Below are 22079 nucleotides of genomic sequence, written 5' to 3'. Positions count from 1 at the left end.
TAATTCCTTGGATAAGAAGTCGCCATCTTCATACAGCCTGCACAAAGACAGGGACGTGTCTGGGTATCAGAGACAATGTATTAGCAGTTTATATACCTAGGAGGTTTTGTGTGGTGGGGTTTTTTTCATTATGGTTCCAGGTGTTTACTGAAAGGATACCCTGAATTGTCCAGTGTCATCCTCCAGTTGGTCACTTTCTGTTTGTCTGTCTGCATGATTTGCTAGTGAAGTAGTGGTATTGCTGCATGGTAATTCAGAGAGTTTGGGGAAACAAACATAGAAATCAGAAGCCATAACACTGCTGTTGCAAGCTGAAATAGTTACTGAATTCTGAGTGGTGATTTCAGTATACAGAGCTGTGGTGTATTCAGAGGGAAGCCAAGGCATGAGGACTCTGTGTGTGTCTGTTACTGAATAGCACACCATGACTTGCAGACCTGCAAAGGGTCAAGGAAGGTGGAGAATGGGTTTGAGTGGGGGTGTCAATGTATAGAAGGTCTATGCTATGAGACTTGGCAGCGTATTTTATATATACAGGAGAGCAGGAGAAAAGGAAACTTAGAGAATATAAAGAAGGAAAGGCATGAGGCAGTATTTTTAGAGAAAGTGATGAGGAAGTGAAGCGATGGGATTTGTCAATAAGGCAGAAAGGGTGTAAGAGGGGAAAGGATAAGATAAGCATCAGTTAACTCTGCCAACAGGCCAGTATAATTAGATAACCATGGAAAGAAGAGTTTGAGAACCAAGGAGCCTATTGTTCTCTTTTGCAGTAGAACTTTCAATGTGTTTACTTTAAAGTTTTACATGCCTCTATATTTAGGCAACATCTACAACTAACTGACACGTGGTTCTGTGTGTGTGCATAAATCTTTCATTTCAGTATAAAACTCTGTGGTTTGTGTCAGAGTAAAGAGAAAATTCCCAGATCTTTCCCAGATCAAAACTCCTGGTTCATTTCTTTTAATAGGACTTTGTAAACATAGAGAAACTGTAATGTATAGTGCAGTACAAAATCTGTCCCTCTTGAAAGCCTGTTGGAAAAAACATGCCCATTGAAAATTATGTCTTTTTACTGATCTTTTGATATTAGCAGGTTTATCTGCTGCTTTGAATGCACCTGTTACCTTTGCATTTTAGGTTAGCCATATCCTTGAGAAGTCTTCTTTGCTATCATGTCACTGGTATTTTGGCCATCTTAAGGTCATGCTGTTGAAACAAATATAGTAAGAAATGCAGATTTTGAAGTTTTCAGCAAGATAACATTCCTCTACACTGTCTACAAACTCAAACATGGGAGCATTGAAAGTCTGGTAGTGTCCCCTGAGTGAAACAGATTGGATCGATTTCTCATAATCCAGTGACGGAAAAAAAAGTGCACAAAGTAGTGAAATATAAATAGCAAAACACGATTTTTGGATTATTTTGGTCATTGAAAGCTGACCCCAGTTGTTATAAAGCAAGTTCTGTAATTTAGCCATTTGACACTGCACTTAAGCACCTAAATAATAAATGACCTATTTTTCAGAGGTGCTCGAAAGTAAAGGTGGGTATAACACAGTGACAGGATTTGATTAAGGGGGTGATGTACTCTCACCAGCAGGAAAAAGAAGTTTGTTTTCCCAGACCTAATCTGTGTGGTCTGGAATGAAGCAAGGTGAGCATCAGGGTAGTAGGAGAGGGGGTGTGGTTCTGGCTTGGTGTTCAAAGGAAGTTGAAGTGTACCTCAGTGGCTTAAAAATTGTGTACTTCTAAGCCTCTATTTCTCTGCCTCATATTACACTAATATTTTGGGGTGCAGGTGTTTGAAGTTGTGCATATAAGCTGTGTGTGTTGATTCTTAGGCTGAATGATTTTTCTAGTCTCCCTGTAATTTGTTTAAAAATAAAATTTTGTGAGTGTTTATAAGGTGATTACATTTCTTGCATGTATTTATATAATATCTCTGTGTTTAAAAAGAATACATCCAGAGTAACAATTGTCATTCTCTTTTTGGACAGTCCCCACCAGGGGATGTTGCAGTATGAATGATGACTTATACTAAAGAAAAAGTAAGCGAACTGGCTAGCCGTGGATGTTAAATAAGCAAGTTCAGGTTAAGGCTATTAGGGGTTACTGTTCCAACCTGTAGGGACATAATAGCTGTACAAACAATTGGCGTTACATGTAAGCACCTAGGATAAAAACTGTGTGCAGAAGTCCTGCCATCCCGCAGTGGAGGAGGAAAATGCCGAGGATCTGCTGAGGGCAGACTCCTCCTTTGGTGGTGCCTTGGTAGTGTTGCCTCTGGGGGCTGGCTGCCCTAGACTGAGCAGTGCACAGAAACATGCCTGGCTAGAAAAGAAGTATTCAGTTGTAGGTTCAAATCTTGTTGGCCAGAGCTGCAGTCTTTGACACACAGCCAAGTTAAAACACCCCAGTGAAATCTCTGATCCATAGTGGCCAGTACCTACACAGTTTGATGTCTGTGGCATCAGTTCATTGGATGGGGGAGCCTTGGCTGTGACCCAGCTGTGTGCTGGAGGGATATCACTGACATCAGGGTGGGTGCCAGAGGCCATCGATGGCAAGAGAGGGGCTAATTAGTCACATGGAGCTAGTGCCTTTTTAGGCTCTTCTTTACCCTTCCTGATAAATCCACATTTGTAGTTAACACTTTATTTTGCAGAAGACAGAGGCCAAGAGATTGCTGCTCAGAAAGTAAGCTGGGATGATAAAAAGCTATGACCTGTATTCTTGCAGTGAGGTGCTTACACTCTGTTTATCTGTAAAGAGTCATTGTTTCTTATTGTAGGCGAAGTAGTTTCATCTATGCTCATAGCTGGCTTTGACTCCAAGCACATGAATTCCCAGCAGAATGGCTATTACAAAACAAAAGTGATTTGGTTGTGCAGGGAATGATCTGCAGCAACTAGGTCAGGCAGTGACTTCTACGAGCCATGTTATCATTAGTTGCTGTTACTTTTTTTCCATGAAAATAGCATTATAAACAGTATGGCATTCACAAGAGTTGAGGCTGAGATGTTCAAGGTAAGCAGTGTACTACACAAGCCTCTCTAATGCTTTCTCTTTTCATGACAAGTTAAGTTCCACATTTGCGCCTCCATTTTCCTAACTTTTCCTTTAAAAGAAAATTTGTTCTTTTTTTCTCTTGGTTTTTGTTTTTTTAGTTCCTCCAGGAGTGATACAAAATGGAGCTCGAGTTCTGAGTAGAGGAATATTTCCTGGAGCCAGGCCATTGCCAATCAACCCCATTGGAAGTATGGCTGTTGCAGTAAGGTAAGAGTGGCTCATAGCAGGACCTTTATGAAATAAATCCATGTTTACAGAGACTGTAAAGGTATATGTAAGCTCTTGTCATCAGATATTTTGCTGCTTGCTAATACTTCTGAGGTTCTAAATGAAATAAAACTCTGCCACCCAAAATTCTTGGGTTATCATTCTTTGCAAGATAATCATGGTATATCTGTCTCTTGCACACTGATTTGTAAAAAGCAGTTTTATTTTCACTAGGAAATTGCAGGTTGTTTATGGTGAGAACCTCCTACAGTGAGCTGTTTCTCTAAGTGCAAATGGTTTTCCCTGCTCCTCCCTCCCTTTTCCTAAAGACCTTTTCCTGGATTAAATACCAGTGAGAATAATATCAATAATATTAAAGCAAACTCTGAAAGCTATCTGAACATATAGCTGTCCTTTTGTTATTAACTTAGGTCTTTGTAAAGCAATTTCTTTCACTACAGTTTCTATTTCAAGGTTATACTCAAACATTCAAGGGTAAAATACTGTTTGATAACTTTTCCAGAGAGCAGGGCAGTAAGAGACATCTAGTGATGGCAGTAAGAACTGTGGTTTAGTGGTTTGTTTTACTTAAAGCAGAGATGGTTTATTGGTGGCAGAACAATTCACCTCAGGTGTAGCTCCATTTTCAGTCAGTCACAAGAGATTAATTTGGTCAAGTGTGCTGCCAGTGTCCTTCCCTTTAAGAACTTTCAGTATCTGCAAACCCTATTTCAGCTCAGGCAGCTGGGTATTCTGGGTGGGGTTTCATAGTTAGCATGGATCCTGCCTTGCTGGGCTGCTCCCAGTTATACCCTCTGATCTCAGTAAATGGCTGCAAGACAGTGAAATAAAGTCTCTGGTTAGCAACTTTCTCCATTATTATTTACTTGTCAGTTTGGGGTTTTTTTTCCCCATTTGCTTTTTATTATTTTTATCCCTTTTGAGAATCAGTGTCTAACCCTTTGGGTGCAGTATTTCCATCCAGTAAATGAAGAGAGAAAGAACCTATGACGTTCATATACTCTAAATGCTTAAAATGCATAGAGGGGAAGACACTAACTAGAATAAAATCCATATATTTTGATGGGCAGCTGCTTCAGCTGTTTTTCCCATTTGCTCTGCTGAAGGGATGCATCCCTGAGGGTCATCCTCCAGAAGACTGCAGAATTCCTCTCCATCTTGCTTTTCCACAGTCTGGCCCTGCTAACAGTGGAGGTCAGCCATCTTCAGGAGCTTTGCTACTGGCTTTAGCCGGGACTTGCATTCTGCTCCAGTGGGGATTGCAGAGCTGTGGGACTACTGGATCATTAATTATATGTATCTTTTATGAGGTGTCCAAGCTCAGTGGAGGACATAGTGGTCTGAATATACTCTCTTGAGTTTGTTTGCATTTCTTACTGGATCCTGTTTCATAATCAGGGTTGACTTGAGGAGGAGATAGAATTGTTTTTCCTTCCAGGCCACTTGAAAATTTCCTTCTGTGTAGAAATCCTCAAACTGCTCTGCTGTAAGGCTACATAGTTAAATTTTATGTGTTTTCTGAGGACTAGTATTCATGCCTTTTCCCAGCAGGCAGAACTGGATCTTTACCTGATACTTTCTAATGTAGATTTGGGAAATTAGGGATTTTACCCCTCCCTTGCTTATGTTCTTTTTGCTCTGTCTCAGACAAAAGCATTTATAATTAGTTAACACAGACATTTCTGATTCTTTGTTCTCTTCTCCAGCCTTAGGCAGTATTAGAAATAGCATGCTATGAATATATTCCTGGTCTGCATTATGTCTGCTCATATTTAAGGGTTCCTGCAATATCCCCTCTTCTAATTCTTGAAAAGGCGGGGCAGGGAGAAGAGGCTTTGAAAGCTTTTGAGAAGTCAGGAGACTCTCTGCAGTAGAGTAAGTTCAGCAGATAGTTTTGTTTCCCTTGGAGATATTAAGATTCAGCATTTCTTTAGGAAGAAGGTCAGTCTGGATGCACGATGCCTCTTAGAACATTATCTGATCCTCTCAAAACTGGATACTACAGTTACCAGTTACTTAAAAAATGACGGCCTGTTTCTTGGTGCTTACCCCTCTCCTGAGATACACGTGGCTAAATAGGACCTATGGTGTCAAGTTTTCACGGCATCTTGTAAGAATAATTTCTGCTTATCATGTGCAGCGAGGGGTATTTACCACAGCATCTGCGCAGCCTTCTACAGTTGCAGTTAGGAGTACTGCCCACATGGAGCTGTCATTCCTGCATGGAGAGAGATATTCCAGTCAGCATCACAGGGGGTGTTTTCAGACCTGTTCAGGTGCAGGAAGGTTGATTTCCCATCCAGCTTTCACCAGGAGGGAGGTTCTGCTGGGCAGCCACAGGAGGTGGTGCAGTCACCTGTTGTAGTTACTGCAGAAAGTATGTGCCTCTGCCTATACACTGAGAAGCCAGACAGCTTCTTTTCAAGAAGTTTTCACTCAAATGTGTATTTTCTTGAGAAGAGTTCTTTTGATGTTCTAAACAAAAGGCCTAAAACCGCCTAAAAAAGGTGGTCTTCGTAATTAATGTGAGGGACCTCTAGTATTTTCTTGGTAGTGGATCCTTGCATAATAAATTAAATCTCTTAACTGGTTTTCTTTAGGTACCATATGTAGGATTTAGAGGTTCTTCTGTAAGGTGCTGGTCTTCTGTTGGCATTTCCTTGCTGTCTGAGCTGTTTATTTCATTCTGTATTTATTTCCTCAGTATCTTAATGATCTGTGGTTTTGTTGTCCCCCAGACTCCTTGTGAATAACACACAGAATGTTGTCCTGTTGTGCAGACTGCCATTAGTGTCAAAGCAGAGTAACAAAAAGGTTGGTCTTGGGTTAAACTTGCAGTTGTAGTTAGGTGCAGTGTTTTAACTGATCTGTTACTCAGAAAAGAGGTCAAAACCATACCACTGGACTAAATCGCTGAAATCTGTGATTTCTGATGTATTAGTTTCCATCATTTGGAAAGTTTACTGTGCATAGTTCACTGTGTCTTCTTCAGCAGTGTGAATATATTTAGCCAATTTTGTTCCTGCACAAGGTATCGATGTATTGCTGTTCTTACATAATTACATGTGATTACTTTATTTGTTATATATAAAATAAAGTACGATTGAATTAAGTAGTTTGGATTAAAAAAATGCTGCAGAAAAATATTTAACAAACATGACAAATCCACCACTTCCCATGAATAAAGAATAGCAATTGAGGAGAGCATTATTATGTTGTAGTGCATTTGGCTTAAATTGCACAAATAGGCCTTTCGTTCCAAACTAATCTACAAATGGAAAAGGCAACCCACACTATTTTTGCTTTGAAAATCATCCTCTGGTGTTAAATCTCCACAGTAGAGCATAATTGGATGTGTTTTGACAGTAGCTTTTTATTTACTTTATTCACACCACTTTCAGCTTGTTTACCATCCGTATTTTCCATGTTGTGGCTGACAAGTCTAAGACCCACCCAAAGACAGCAGGGGAAGATAACGCTTCAAAGCTGCACAGTGTGTAGCATGTCTCTAACATGAGATCCATCATATATATTTTTGGCAGACTGTATCCCCATACAGTTCCCTGAGAAAATCTAAAAGCAAATGCAGTGATAGTCTGGATATGTAAAAAAGAAAATACTGACTTAGAAAGGTATGAATGAAAGCAAGCAAAGCCAGTAGTGCCTTGCATGCAGCAAGGAGGTGATTGTGCTTTGAAGGTGAGCTCTTGCTCTTCCTATATACATCCATTGAAAAACCTTCTAAATGTTTATTTAGGACATCTGTGTCCACTTTAGTAGGTGTAGTTTCTGTCAAAGTGGCCAGTGCCTCCACCAGTATGCATCTTGGCAATGTGCAAGAAGTTCTATTATGCATAGAATTATAGAATCCTAAAATAGTTAGGATTGGAAAGGACCTTAAGACCATCTAGTTCCAACCCCCCTGCCATGGGCAGGGACACCTTGGTGTCATCGGCAAACTTGCTGAGGGCACACTCAATCCCACTGTCCATGTCACCGACAAAGATGTTGAACAAGACCGGTCCCAACACCGATCCCTGAGGGACACCACTCGTTACCGGTCTCCAGCCGGACATCGAGCCACTGACCACAACTCTTTGCGTGCGGCCATCCAGCCAGTTCTTTATCCACCGAGTGGTCCACCCATCAAATTGATGTCTCTCCAATTTAGAGACAAGGATGTCGTGTGGGACAGTGTCGAACGCTTTGCACAAGTCCAGGTAGATCATGTCAGCTGCTCTGCCCCTGTCCCATCAGTTTCATAGCCCCATCGTAGAAGGCCACCAAATTGGTCAGGCAGGATTTCCCCTTAGTGAAGCCTTGCTGGCTGTCACCGACCACCTCCTTGTTTTTCATGTGCCTTAGCATGCCTTCCAAGATTTTGCCATGCGTAGAGGTGAGACTGACTGGTCTGTAATTCCCCGGGTCATCCATTTTCCCCTTCTTGAAAATGGGGGTTATATTTCCCTTTTTCCAGTTGTCGGGAACTTCACTTGACTGCCATGATTTTTCAACTATGATGGCCAGTGGCTTAGCAACGTCATTCGCCAGCTCCTTCAGGACCCGCAGATGGATTTCATCAGGTCCCATGGACTTGTGCACGTTCAGGTTTTTAAGATGGTCTCGAACCAGATCCTCTCCTACAGTGGGCTTAGGGTCTTCATTCTTACAGTCCCTGCGTTCACCTTCCAAGACTTTGGTGGTGTGGTCAGAGCCTTTACCAGTGAAGACTGAGGCAAAGAAGTCATTAAGAACCTCCGCCTTCTCCAAATTCCGGGTAGCCAGTTCTCCCGATATCTTCTGGAGAGGGCCTACATTGTCCCTAGTCTGTCTTTTATTCGCTACGTACCTATAGAATCCCTTCCTGTTATCCTTAACATCGCAATCCAAGTTCAATTCTAACTGGGCCTTAGCTTTCCTCACCTGGTCCCTAGCTTCCCGGACAACATCCCTGTATTCTTCCCAGGCCGCCTGTCCCTGCTTCCACCTTCTATAATCCTCTTTTTTCCTTTGAATTTTCCTGAGCAGCTCCCTATCCATCCAAGAAGATCTCCTGGCCCTCTTGCTGCACTTCCTTCTAGTTGGGATGCAACACTCCTGAGGTTGTGATATAATCACCTTTCACGTGAGTAAGGTGTTACCAGTTACACCAGCCCTTTGAAATCAGCTTGGAAGCCGATACAGTATTAGGGCTGTTTGAACTACAGTTTCTGTACATTCACCAGACATCCTTCACCATGATGTTTGTTAACATCCTTGCTAATTCTGTATTAGTCCTTTTCTTCTTTTCCTCTGCCCAAATTCTCACTGATACAGAGGCCAGCTTGGTAGGAAACCTGAAGGAGGAAGGTAAAACCTTTAGGATTTGGGAAACGCTAAGCAGAGCCAGTCCCAGTAAAGATGCTTTGGCTGGATTTGCCATTCTCTTTGCTTTTTGATGTGTCAGAAATGTCAGGATGGAGGATGGTGTAGACTTCATTGCTTAGCTGCCTTTTTAGCATATGTTTCCCCGGAATGAATCCAAGATATTGTTTCAGGCTAGTTGAAAATTTAGGCAAAACTTTTTATATGGCATGTATGCCCAGGTAATAAGTTAGATTGCTTTTGGTAGTGTTTGTTAAAAATACATGTTTAATTTTTCTCTTCTAATTATTGCAGGTTAAAAATAAAAATTAATGGGAAATTATATGGGGGTTTCTCCTTTTTTCAATTCTCCTTTCTAACCAAACACCTGTCGCTTTTCTGTCTTCATTTCTGGGACAGACTTAATTTTCTTCCTAGTAGCTGGTGCAGTGCAGTGTTTCAGCTTTAGTCTGAATACAATGCTAATAACACACTGATGTTTCAGTTGTTGCTCAGTAGCACTTAGCCTGATCAAGGACTTTTTGGTCTCATGCTCTGCCAGTGAGGAGGGGCACAAGAAGCTGGGAGGAAGCAGAGACAGGACACGTGACCCAAACTAGCCAAAGGGGTATTTCATACCACAGCACGTCATGCTCAGTATATAAACTGAGGGGAGATGACTAGGAACCACCAGTTGCTGCTCAGTTTGGGCTTGGTATCGGTCAGCAAGTGATGAACAGTTGTTCTGTGCAGCACTGTCTTTCTGGCTGGGGTTAAACTATGACATTCTCAGGGAATTTCACAATTATCTGTAAATTGTGAACACACGCTTCCAAGAGAATTTCCTGAAGTAAAAAATTTTCCATTCAGTGTTCCAAGACAAAAGGCTCCCTGTTCCTAGGGGGAAGGCAAGTACATCCTCACCAGCTACTGAATAAAGTTACTGCCCTTCCTTTATTTTGGGGGGGAATACTCTTACAAATTCTTAATTATATATTCTTAACATTCTTGCTTATTACTGGCATGATCAGATTAACAAACCCCAAGTCATCCTTGTTGCACTGCATTCTCTTTCTCACCTGTAACAAGCAGGATGAGTTACCTTTGGGAGCTGGAGGAATCCTTCAGTAACTAAAGGACAAAAATGCTAGCCAACTTGGTAATTCTTTCTTGCAAAATGCAGAGGGCTGCATTAGTCTTCAGAACTGCTGTTGATGCTGACAAAGTGCTCTTTCTGCTGGCAGTTCATGACTGGTATTTATTGTGGTCCTTGGCATACAATTATTCAGTGAAGTACCTTTGTAAGAGCTTCTATCAATAGTGTGACCAACTTGTTGACCTTTAACTCAGTAACTACTGATGGAATCTCATCATACAGCAACTGAGCACCACTTACTTTTAAAATGCTTGCTCATCCTCTTGTCTGCTGGTACGTAGTGGTTTTAAGTAACAGTTCAACTACGTGTAGGTAAAAGTTCTGACTGTCCTGAATTTCCCTTTGGACTTGTGTTACCTGTGCAGTAAAAAAAAGTTACTCTTTTTTTTTTTAGCAAACCTGGAACCTGTCAAAATCCACAAACCCAACTTACCTGTACTGCTTTCTTCATAACTTTTAACTGGTGTTTCCAATTCCATACCAAAACCTGTCACCTGTTGGTGTACAATGTCTGATATCCAGGAGGATGAGAGGTAGATTAAGGTGATACTTAGCCTCCACATAGGTTTGCTTTGTTCGTCAATGAATGCACCTGTCTTTGGTGTGGAATACAGTAAGTATATTTTAGCAAAACTTTCTGCCATTTAGCAAACAAAATGTGATTACCTATCTTTTTTTAAATCTAGCAGAGAAATTTAAAGGAGATGTATCTGTCCTTGTTAAAATAACTGAGACATACTTTTATCTCATCCTGAAGAGGACCTCTTTGATAGGCAGAGGTACTAACACTGTGCAAAGGACAGTATTTCCTTACTGAGACTTGAGATCCAGCTGTTGTGAGTCCTATCTGGCTGCTGATAACATTAGTAGCAGAACTCCTGTCCATTAACAGTGGGAATGGAGTCTGGCTTTCTAAAGTCCAAACTTACCTCTGGGTTGTATCATTCTGCTACAGCCGACTTGAAATATTTTAAAAAGAGTCTGTGCATGGTACTTTTATCTCTACAACTATGGTTCAGATCCCTCAAGCAAATCACGTCAGTAGGATGAAAAGTTCTAGAGACTGTCCTGTTCTTAAGGACAAGCCACCGCTTTAAAACATGTAGAAATGTCAGTTTCTGGAAATTTTGAAACAAAATTCTGGAAAAAAAAAGAATAATGGGAAAAAATAAGGAATTACTTGAAATAAATTTCCCCTCGTTGTTACAGTACGCACAGAATTCTTAAATACCTTGTCTTCCCCTGTAATTTCAAAGTAGTCCAAACATCAGAGCAAGCACTTGTTTTAAAAATCTGTTATTGTTTCAGGAGCAAAGTTACAGTTAAAACCAGAACTGTGAGCAAAAATAGATCCAGCTGGCCAAAGTGTGTCCCCTGAAGCCCAGGGGAATTTTGTCCACTCATGATTGAGGTTGAACTGAGTAGATCGCATTCATTTTTTAGTGAGTATGTGACTATATAAAAGCAATACAAAGCTTTAGAATGTCTCAGATGCACATGCAGCATATGAATGGTTTCAGTATTAGTTTATTCAACTCATTAATCTAATACCAATTGTAAGTAATTCGTCATATCTTATGTTTGAGCTATTGCCTATCAGGATACAAATCAGATTAATTTCTTTTCAAGGTACATTACTTTTGATATGGTGGATATCCTAAAACACTCTGCCTGTATAACTTGTTCATTTCTGTAGACATCCTTTGCTAATTCTTTCCTTGACCTGCTTTCTCTTCCTTTTTTATTTCCCTAAGCAGAACTGGTTGGAAATCTCTCAAAATGTAAGTGAAACCCAAAGGTTTTTCTGAGATGCAAATGCTTTCCATTTCCTGACCAGTTCCACCATAGATGCCTTTCTTCTCAACTGTAGTGGTATTCCCTTTCCTCCCATTTTTTTTTTAAGTTATTTCTTTTTTGCCCCTTTCTGTGGTCTTCAGTTTTCCTTCATCATCACCCCTCCTTGCAGTCACTCCCTGTGGGATGCTAACCCCATAGTAGTACACCTTCCCCCAGGACATTGCTTCTGTAATCCCCGGGCCTTTCATTCTATTTTTACGCTTTTTTGAACCATTGGGATTTGTAGTAAGTCCCATGGGCAGAGCTTTTGAATCCAAATTTTAGTCCTTTTACATAAAAGCAAACACTAGAGACTCAAGAGCGGGGCAAATCAGGGATGTCTTTTTGGCACATGGTTGCTTTCCTCCATGGAACTGTAGCTTTCCTTTTATTGATGGTCTCTCAGTACAAACTAACAGGAGTAGATCTAGTAACATGAAAATGGGCATCCTGATTTAAGTCCTATCTGTCAGAAGCTTTGTTCACTAATAACTTAGTCAGTAGGAATCCCATTTGAGTTTCCACCTATTCTGTCCTGTGTTTGTTTCCTTGGAGCAAGAATTTATTGCTATTTTTTAACGGAAAATTGGTAGCAAGTGATTTTTATTAAGCCAAATTGCTCTGACTATTAGCTGCCTAGTAAAATCAAGTAACTTTAATTTTATGCTAATTTATGATAATGTCAAACATCTTTAAATGTAAATTTACCCTAAAAATGAAGAATCTCTCACTTAAAATGCATCATATGCTTCCTTGTAATGACTGATCTTAAGGACTTGGTTATAAATTCACCTTACAACTAGTTTAGTATGGATGATTTCTTCTTTTAAGCATTTGGCATCCTTTAATGACAACCCCTGCAGTGGCAAACCGTCACAGAGTAAATGCAGCTGGCTTGCTGCACAGTCATGAATGACACTGCATTTAGATATTAATAATTGAAGGATCTTTGTGTATTCCTTCTGGGTTCTGTATATAATTTATGGATGATAAAGCTACTCAAAAACATAGGGGGAAAAAAATTGTTGAACAAAGAGGTTGGCAGGAAGCTTTCTTTGCTAATAACTGGGCCTTCTAGTATATACATTTTTTAAAAACACTGTAAATGAGAACATTTGGAATGGCTGATTAATTTGCTACCTTGTAGCATTGTCCTGTCACTGGTTCATAAAAGCCTATTTCTTGTTTTGGCAAGCTCTACAGACAGGAGCATTTAGATTTATAGGAACTGTGGAATTACATACCTCTCTTCATTTTCCACCTTTCAGCCTTACCTTTCAGAAATGGATAATACTCTGCTGTTCCTTCTAGAAACCAGAAGTGAGGTCCCTTCCCTGAGACCTTTATCAGCAGGTCTCATTTTCTCATTTTCTAAGCAGAGGATCAGTAATAGTGTGGACTTGCCACTGTGCCATTCGTCTTAAGAAGCACCTGTGTTAAGTGCATGTGTTTAAGAAGAGGTTTTAATCCAATACTACCATGAGTATGCAAAAGCACTCTAGTGATGGCATGAAGATGGCAAGAGCAGATTTTACAACAGTTCATCATGTGATAGTTTAAACAGTGTTGCCAGTTTATTGGTGTTTTTTAACTGATAGAGGGGTCCAAGGCTGGTGAACTAGGGGTGGCAATGATGATGCCTTTATTCAAGGATGAGCATCCTCCCTTCCTTTTTTCCTGCAGGAATTAAGTACTGCACAGGGTCAGTCCCTTCTTTAACAGACTTGCAAGCATTGTATTGTAAAGTCAGTGGCTCTAGTACTTTCCAGTGCAGAAAGGAACACTGTTAGGTTTTAAATGTATCATGCTACAGTAGCTCGCACAGCACCGAGTGCCATAGAACCAGAGGGGGAAATGACAACTTCTAGAACAAAAACAGATTCTTTTTTTCCTACTGTTCGTTTATAAACACATTGTAATGTTTTGTTGGCAGCTAGGGGCTTTAAATTACATTGCTTTCAAGAATCTTTGTAAGATCAGAATCAGAAATGTGACTGGACCTGGGTTTTATGCTTAGTTGCTCTTTCTGTTGGAATGTGTCCTAAATAAATGGCAGCTGTGCTACTTCCATGTGAAGCATCTCCTACCCTTGGAACACTATTGCTGGAAAAGAGGCTTTGAGAGGAGGCAAAGTACTCCAGAAAGCTAGTGTCTCTCCCCCACATTTTTTGTAATATTATTTTATATGGAAAAGGGAGAGGATTTTCTTTAATATCCAGTAAATAAAATAATGTGGTTTTTTCTTTTAAATATTTTTGGAAGTGAAAACTATTAGTTGAAATGTAAATCAGGACTGTTCAGATATCATTTATTTGCAACCATCCCCTCCTTGCTCCTGCCTCTTGTGCTATTGCATCTTTTGACTTGTTTCCTGTGTGGAGCCAATTCACAAGCAATTTGAGTCAGGCTTTGAAACCATCTTGCATGGACATTGCTTTGATGGTCGTAATTTCAGGTTATCGGTCAGTTGGATTTGTTATCTTCTGCACTGAATCAGGATCACATCTCTGTGGCTTCTCAGACTGCTTTGATTTGTTTTTACAGGAATGGAATAACCAACTGCCGGATGCGGACAGAAAGCGAGCAGTCCTGTGGCTCTCCAGTTGTTAGCGGTGACCCAAAGGAGGATCACAACTACAGCAGTGCCAAATCTTCCAACCACAGGAGCACATCGCCTGCGAGTGACTCCATTTCCTCTTCCTCTGCTGATGACCAGTATGAATTTGCAACTAAAGGTAGCCAGGACAGCAGTGAAAGAAGTGAAGTTAGCTTCCAGAGCCACGAGAGCCATAGTGAAACAGAAGAGGAGGACAAAAAGCAAAATCGGAAGGAGACCAAGGATTCTTTACCTGACAGTGGGTATGTGTCCCAGCACAAGAAAAGGCAACATTTAATGAAGGTAAAAAAAGTACCAAGTGACACACTGCCTCTTAAAAAGAGACGTACAGAAAAGCCCCCTGAGAGTGACGATGAGGAGATGAAAGAAGCTGCAGGATCGCTCCTGCATTTAGCAGGAATTCGATCCTGTTTGAACAACATCACTAATCGGACGGCAAAGGGGCAGAAAGAGCAAAAGGAAACCACAAAAAATTAGAACAAATAAATGATTTGTTTGAACTTACAAAGTTTTGTTTCATCACGTCAGGTGAATTCTAATGATTTGTGGCAATATCAGCAATTTTTTCCTTTTTTTTTTCTTTCTATTTGTTTTTGGTTTGTTTCTTTTTTTTTGTTTTTGTTTCTTTTTTTTTGACCCTTAAGATTTTTATTTTTAAAGGAGATTGAAGCCATAGAACTCATACTGACACTCAGCTAATTTACAAAAGCTTTTCATTACCTGAAGACAAAAAGTTAACAAATAACAAAAGCCAGAATCACCATTGCTTTCTCCGACTTGTCAAAAATGCATGGTTGAATACACAGTGACATCAACAGTAATGTGATGGGAGTAAAACTGGGCACTTGGAAATCCCTCTTACACTAGAAGAGCTGTGCATAATTTAGTAATCATTCAGGCCTGGCCCTTAAGAATTGTTTTTAATGGCCTTATGATTGGGTTAGAAGTGAATGTGAATAAAGAGATTTGGGGGAAGGAAGAGGCACGTACTTCTCAACACCAAGAACCATCTAGCAGCACTTGGATACGTTGTGCCGTAGAAGTCTTTGGACAGCCACTGGTGGCAACTACACAAACTATAATGCACTTTTAGTGCTTCTCGTACTGTACGTGGCTCATAATGTGAAGACTGATAACTTCAAGTTTGGGGGAAATTTGAACTATGTATGCAATGGGTTTCAGTGAAATAATGAGAAGAAATAGGAGGGGGGGTCACTGTTAGTAGCATCGTTAATCATTGAGTTCCGTCTTCTATATTAAATTACAAGAATGTTCAAAAAGCCATAAGCCCGAAGATTGGCACTGCGTGCAAAAAATAATAGTAATAGGGAGAAAAAAAGCTCTGTCTTCTAAACTGCCTGAGTAAAAAGCAATCGAGTCTAAGAAATTACAGTAGATATTAAGGAAGGAAATACATCAGAATCTGTTTCTGTGGATCAAATCCTTGATCTAACTGAGAGGAAACAAAGCTACAAAACCTGCCATTAGTAGTATTCTGCATTTAAAAATAAGAGGAAAGCATATTGGTGAACAGTAAAACTCAGAAGTTCAACAAAAGATCTCCTACACTGCCCTCTGAAATGAGCGCGCAGTTACCGTCAGTCAGGATTCATCTGTGCAAAAGTGACAGCAAAAGTTTTCCAGATCAACCAGCGTAGCCAGCAGAAGAAATTTGATCCACATTGCATGGATTCCTTTTGGGAGGGGGGGGGAATACAAAAAGCAAACGATTTTTTTTATTCAAAGATGACAAAGTTCTTGTAAGGTAAATAATGTATTTAGCATGAAGCATGAATTATTTTCATATAAATATAGAAAATAGAGAAAAAGGCTATGCCTCTAATTTTTAAGCCCTTAGGCTTAGAGTTGGTTTTTTTGGGTTTTATTTTTTTGTTTGTTTTGGTTTTGTTTTGGTTCTTTCTTTTTTTTTGTTGTTGTTGGGTTGTTTTGTTGGTTTTTTTTTTGAAGCAGGTGTTTAAGGTTTAACCTTCTTCAGGGACAAACACTGACTGTTGGGGAACTTACTCTGCAATATTAAAATCTTCATGCTCTGGTAGGGCTTGGATGGTTGAATTAAACTGCCTTGTCTGCACATTCAGCCCCGCCCCCTACTTCTGTTTAACAAAAAAAAGAAAAAAAAAAAAGAAAAAAAAGAAATAAGTAAACTGTGTCCTTTCTTCGTCTGTACATGTGTAACATGACGCAATAATCTGAGGGCAAATTTAGTAGTGAGTGTGTATGACAGAATCAAGAGAATAATGGAGGTTAATTGAGGAAAACTCTCTGATTTGATTCAGGAATAAATAGACAAGAAAATAGCTTTGCTAATTTGCCGTGAGAAAATGAAGTTAGGAAAGAGCCTTACTGAGGTGTCCAGAGAATAACCAGTGTTACAGAGTGTGATTCAGGTATAGTGCTACTCTCCTGGTGATGACAGCTATTAGATTGGAGATCCCTACGGCAGAGGGAAGCTGTGAAATTTAAGATCATCTCTCTCACCCAGATTCATGAATTTGGCATGATAAATTCTACACGTAGAATATCCTAGAGGCAAGAAGAAAATCCCAGGAACCAACCACTTGACAGAACAAAATCGTCTGTTTCTTAAGAAGAATGCAGGTTTATATTTATCCTTAACAACTGTTTCAGGCAGCAGTTTCACCAAGATGGATCTAGTTTATGGAGAGTGATTTAAAGAAGAGTTTGACTTCCCACTCAGGGGAGTGAACTAAAAATTGTATTTGGAGATGCCTGTAGTGTGTGTTCAGTTAAGAGGTGGAAGGACTGAAGGGCAGGCTGGCTGGACCTGTTCCAGTGCTCTGCAAGCATTTTGCCATGTAACAAACAGAGCCACACTAAGGGCATCACAGCAAAATGGTGCTTCTCTTCCATCTCACCCAGTGTGTCCTGGGATCTTCAGGAGCTGCCTGACAGCTGCTGGAGCCCAGCACAACTGCCAACTATGCAGATAAGGAAGAAGAGAGAGTGATAGTGCAAGGAACAGCTCTCCACCTCCCTTGGTTGATTCCCAGTGGGGTTGATTCCCAGCCTTGGTTAAGTCAGGAGTACATGGATACTAACTTTTGTTGGCTGCCTGCAGCCCTTAGAATAAAGTTGTTGGAAAATGGGAAGGACAAGTCCCTTGGCCAGGTAGCACAGAGATGAATGAGCCATAGCTTTCTTCATATGTGATTGGACTGGGATAATTGGCTTCTGCCCCAATTCACACTCCCTACAGCCAGAGTCCGCAGGTAGTTAGCCACACCACCACTGCACAAGAAAACTGCTTCCTTCTGCTTTATGTGGACTTTGGGGAGAGTAATTTAAAATGCAACATAGTACAGTATCAGTTTGCCACTACCTTTGCTCATTAGTGCACAGTTGTACCAGCTCAGGGGTGGTTTAATACTTACCCAAAAGCAGTGCTGAAAAGTCAGATTTAGTGGAAGAAAATACACTCAAACCATGGCTCAGCCATCTCTGTCCTCCAGAGAAAGCGATGTGGTTGTGTGCTGGTGGCCGGATTCTGTCCACAGTCACGACACTAGTTCCAGAGCAGCTTCACTGATTGCAGTGTGTCAGTGCAAATGAATCCATGTCTGCTGAACAAGTACCATTCATTAATGTGGACTCTTGGTGACAAAGTATATAATTACCACTAGTATTACCTTAGAAAGAAGTCATTTTGCATAAATATCTTAATTAGGCAGGTTATCTCTATATACATACATATAATCTAAGACTTCAAAAACTCCTTTATATACTTGCTGGTAAACCTAAAATGTTGGCAAGCATCTATTTCATGTAAAATTTGTTGCTCCTAGTCTGATCTGCTGAAGAGGTATTACTCAGTAGGTGTTTACGAAGTTACATTCTGGAACCAGCAGTTTGGCCCGGGACTAATGCCATCAGCAGATTATTTCTTGCATTTAAAAGCAACTGGTACTTATTGACCCTTACTCTGACTGTTGGTGAGAAGTACAGAATTTGGATTTGTATAAAATATTTAGGAGTTACCTTTTAAACTGTTTTTGTGCCTGGCTGACAATGGCAGCTTTGTCAGAACAGTCAGGCAAGTTCTCTTCTATTGTAACAATTGAGACTGATTTGTTTTCCAAAATATACTATGTCATTTCAATCCAGTTGTCTCTACTTTGAATCATGCCAAAAGGGAGTGGTAATTGCACTGTATTACTAACTTGCCAGACATGAGGTGATTTGGGTTTGCTTGTTTGCTTTCCTTACTAAGCCATTTCAGGGTGAGAAGTTGTCAGTTCTCTAACTTTCCATTTTCCTCACTCTATCAGTATTGCCAAATTAGCATTTCTGCAAGACAGGTGGGGCTTGGGGAATCCCAGTGGGTCCACAAGCATTCAGTGGTGAGTTTCAGGGAGGCGTGAGTTGTAGGGGTCGCTGGACTTCATGGTGGGTTCCTTTGGAATATGCCTTTTGCAGCAAGAGGCTCTTGCAGGCCAGAGCTAATGTCACAAGCAGATTTCACCAGTGTCTGCAAGGAAGTGAAATCTGCTGGTTGTGTTTAATGTTCTGCAGGGAATTGGATGTCCTACTGCATTTTGATGCAGATTCTGCCTGCCTTTAAAAATTCAAGCGCAGGTGTTGAGCAGCTTTAATGTATCACCCCATAGCTGCTTCTGAAAGCAGTCTGATCCTGGTCTTCTCCTGGCAAAGCCAGCAGTAGTTCTGCCAAGATCACAGGGGTTCACAGCTGAAAAGCCTGATGTGGGAGCAAGGAGGTGTGCCATGTATGACTAGATAACTCTTCCATGACTGTTCTTTCTGGCAGTTCAGTTGAGGTCCATACTCTGGCTCCTCTCTTAAGTTAACAGGAGAATGGAATCTCAAAGGAGAGTCATCAGCTCCCAGTGTTTGACTGAATTACTGTCTACCTTTGGAAAAGATACAGAGAAACTCTGGAAGCTGCATTCTTTCCTGGAGTGAGGTACAGTTACATCAACATGCTTTAGCATGGGAGAATGAAATCCTAAATTGTACACCAACCGGCACCAGGTTAAAACGACCAAAACATACTTTGCCCCAGTGTCTGGGTAGCAGTGATTGATTTTCACTGAGATTTTGGCTTCCAAATTGTCTAAAGATGTAGATAGGCGCAATCTGAGGTTTGCTAGGAGGTGAAGGTGTCTGATCTCACTTGCCATCAGCGGAGCTATGGACACCCAAGTGCTCCTGGGAACCTTCACTGTTTCGTTATTATTGTTTTTACCAGTTTTCCTTGAATCTGTCCCTCGGCATTCTTTAATGCTCTCCCATGCTCTGGGATCAGAATAAATTTATTGGGAGAATGCATTTCCACTTTCAGATGCAATGCAGCTTACTTCACTCCATGGAGAATGCAAACCCAGCTCCTTCAGGTACGTCACTGCTGCCTGAATAGCTCATTGGCATATTTTACAGGAAATATCTTGAAATGTTTTCTTGATTTTGCCACCAAAAGGGCATTTGAACCATGCATCCTCTTGATTGTAACAGAGTATCAGTGTTGACCGTTTGACCAGTTAAGTTTTAGTAGTGTTCTTCACAGCCCTCCAGTAATATATCAAACACTGTTATGCACATAATGCAGCACTGTGATCTAATTTAAATAATACTTTTTTATTATTTATACTACTCTATGTAATATACATCAACACTTTGCTATATAACCTAAGTGGTAACCCTCTTCTTAGTTAACTGCCAAACTTGGAATTTCTGTTTGGTTTATATTGCAGTTAGCACAGTTACCGAGTTGTAATGATGTCTCTTTTCCTTTGAAATGGGATGTGTAAGTCAAACTATACATTTTGTGTGTTTCTGTTTTGAGCTGGAGTTTATAAGGATTTACACACAACATTCGGTGTTCTGTATAAATCTGCATACATTTGTGAATTCATCCGTTAATCCCCTTTTATTTAGAAAGTATTAATTGATGGTGGTTTATTAGGGGGTTTGTTTTTGCATTTTTATTTTTAGTACTGGTTATTCTTGAATTAAGCAGAGACTTGTCAGCTGGGTTGCTTTACCTTTGATCGTGTACATGACCTTAAAATTCTTCCACAGTTCAGCAAACAAGTACTAGCTTCACTGACCAAAAAATAAGTCTCAACCTAATGTGTCTATGGTGCTGTATTTTGCTGGTGTACATTTAAAACAAGAACCGATTTAAAGGTCACTGTTGAGTTGTTCTAATAAGTAGCCTTTCCTGGTTTGGGGAGTTTGGGGTTTGTTTTAGCATTGAAACAAGGTATATATTTATCTAAAGCTATATAATGTTTTTTCTACTGTATCACATTTCCTTTTGCAAAGAGGGAGAAATCAACCTGGTGTAACATCCTTTCACAGTCAAGGGAAGGGAGTTTTGTTTCACTTCTTTATTTTCAGTGGATTTCATTGGGCCTTGGATCAGGCCAGCAGTGATGAGAGCTCATCATCTGAGGGCTTAAGGGATAAGTGACAAATCATGCTGGCCCTCAGTGCTAGAAGAGATTTTACTGGATGCTATAATCCCATGCTGGATTCTGGGATGGCTGATCATCTAGAGATGGGAATCTTTTTCATTTGTTTTTTTGTGGCCTGAAGTCCCGAGACTTTTTCTTTTTTCATTCAGATGACATTGAACTTGAGTACATCTTTCAGTTCCTAGACCATTGTACATTTCCTGAGTACGTGTGTGGGACAGCAATTGAAAGTCATACCTGTATCTGATAACCAGTTCCATGCCTGCATCGTTCACACTCACTACTTAAAACTGCCATGATGTAAAATGTCGGGGGGAATGATTTGTGTGTGTATGAAAAGCATTATGGACTTGTACATTTTTTTTATACTCTGATCTGTAATTTCTGAAATATTTTGTTTTACAGAAAAAAGTGATAAAGCAATCAAAAGACCAAGAGATTTAGTGTCAATGCTTGAGGGTCACAGGACCTTAACTGGCCAATAAGTTAATTTAGTACAGAGATAAGCCAATTTTTTTCCTGTACTTGGTATCTGAAACTGCCAATTTCATCAATATTAAAACACGAACTGTGATGGGGAATGAACAGTGATGTTAAGTTGTATTTGTGTTTACCTAAATGAGCAGTCCGAAGGCAAGTGCAATCAGCTGATCTTTAGGAAATATGAAAATGTTGATTTAGAGGCATACTTGCATTTTACATTTTCTTGATGTGTAATCATATTGCCAAAGACAAACTATTTCATCAATTATTATTGTAAATAACACTTTCCCAAAACCTACCATAAAGTTTCTGTGATGTATTGTCTTCCAGTTGCAATAAAAATTACTGAGTTGCATCAATTGAACAATTGTAGTTGTGTGAATATTCAGAATATGCCCAGATATTAAGGAAATGAGGAACAACAGTGAGATTCTTTTCAATAAATTAATTCCTTCACTATTAAATAGTTCTAGCCCCTGTGGTATGTTACTTGCATCTTCACTGCAGTAGGTACCAACTCATGTTAATTTGCTGCCATGCGCAAATGGCTACACATACTAAATGGGTGTTACGTTAGGGCCCGATCTTCCTTTCTCAGCAGTTCTGCAGCTTGAAAACAAAGCTGATTTCAGTGGGAATTGTGTATTTTTAAAAAGTCAGCAACAGTCAGGCGATGCAGTAATAAACATTTCCAGCAGCGTAGATACACATAAAACATCCTGAAAAACACCGCCTTCTAACCTTCGAACGAACACTAAGACCCTTTAATTCTTTTGCCACATTAGTCCTTTACCTTGTGGCACGAAGGGACTGTTTGCAGCAGGAAGTCTGTTGGGCCAAAAGATTCCAAGCTGGTTGCTTCAATTGCCCAAAT

The 22079-nt window shown here is 40.2% G+C and overlaps 1 protein-coding gene across 7 annotated transcripts in view; it reads left to right on the top strand.

The window, feature by feature from the left end:
• Positions 1-21534, top strand: part of FOXN3 (forkhead box N3) — a 223139-nt gene extending 201605 nt beyond the window's left edge. For all 7 annotated transcript variants that reach the window (XM_080618998.1, XM_080619003.1, XM_080619002.1 and 4 more), the window contains 2 exons: positions 3168-3276; positions 14177-21534. In XM_080618998.1, coding sequence (XP_080475124.1) covers positions 3168-3276; positions 14177-14726 — 659 coding nt within the window. In that variant the 3' untranslated portion in view covers positions 14727-21534. The remainder of the gene's footprint in view (positions 1-3167; positions 3277-14176) is intronic.
• Positions 21535-22079: the final 545 nt, after the last annotated feature.

This window comes from Psittacula echo, assembly GCF_963264785.1.
Source record: "Psittacula echo genome assembly, chromosome: 5".
NCBI classification, from domain to species: domain Eukaryota; kingdom Metazoa; phylum Chordata; class Aves; order Psittaciformes; family Psittacidae; genus Psittacula; species Psittacula echo.
Note: the sequence above shows the minus strand (reverse complement) of the source record. Positions and strands in the feature narration are given on the sequence as shown.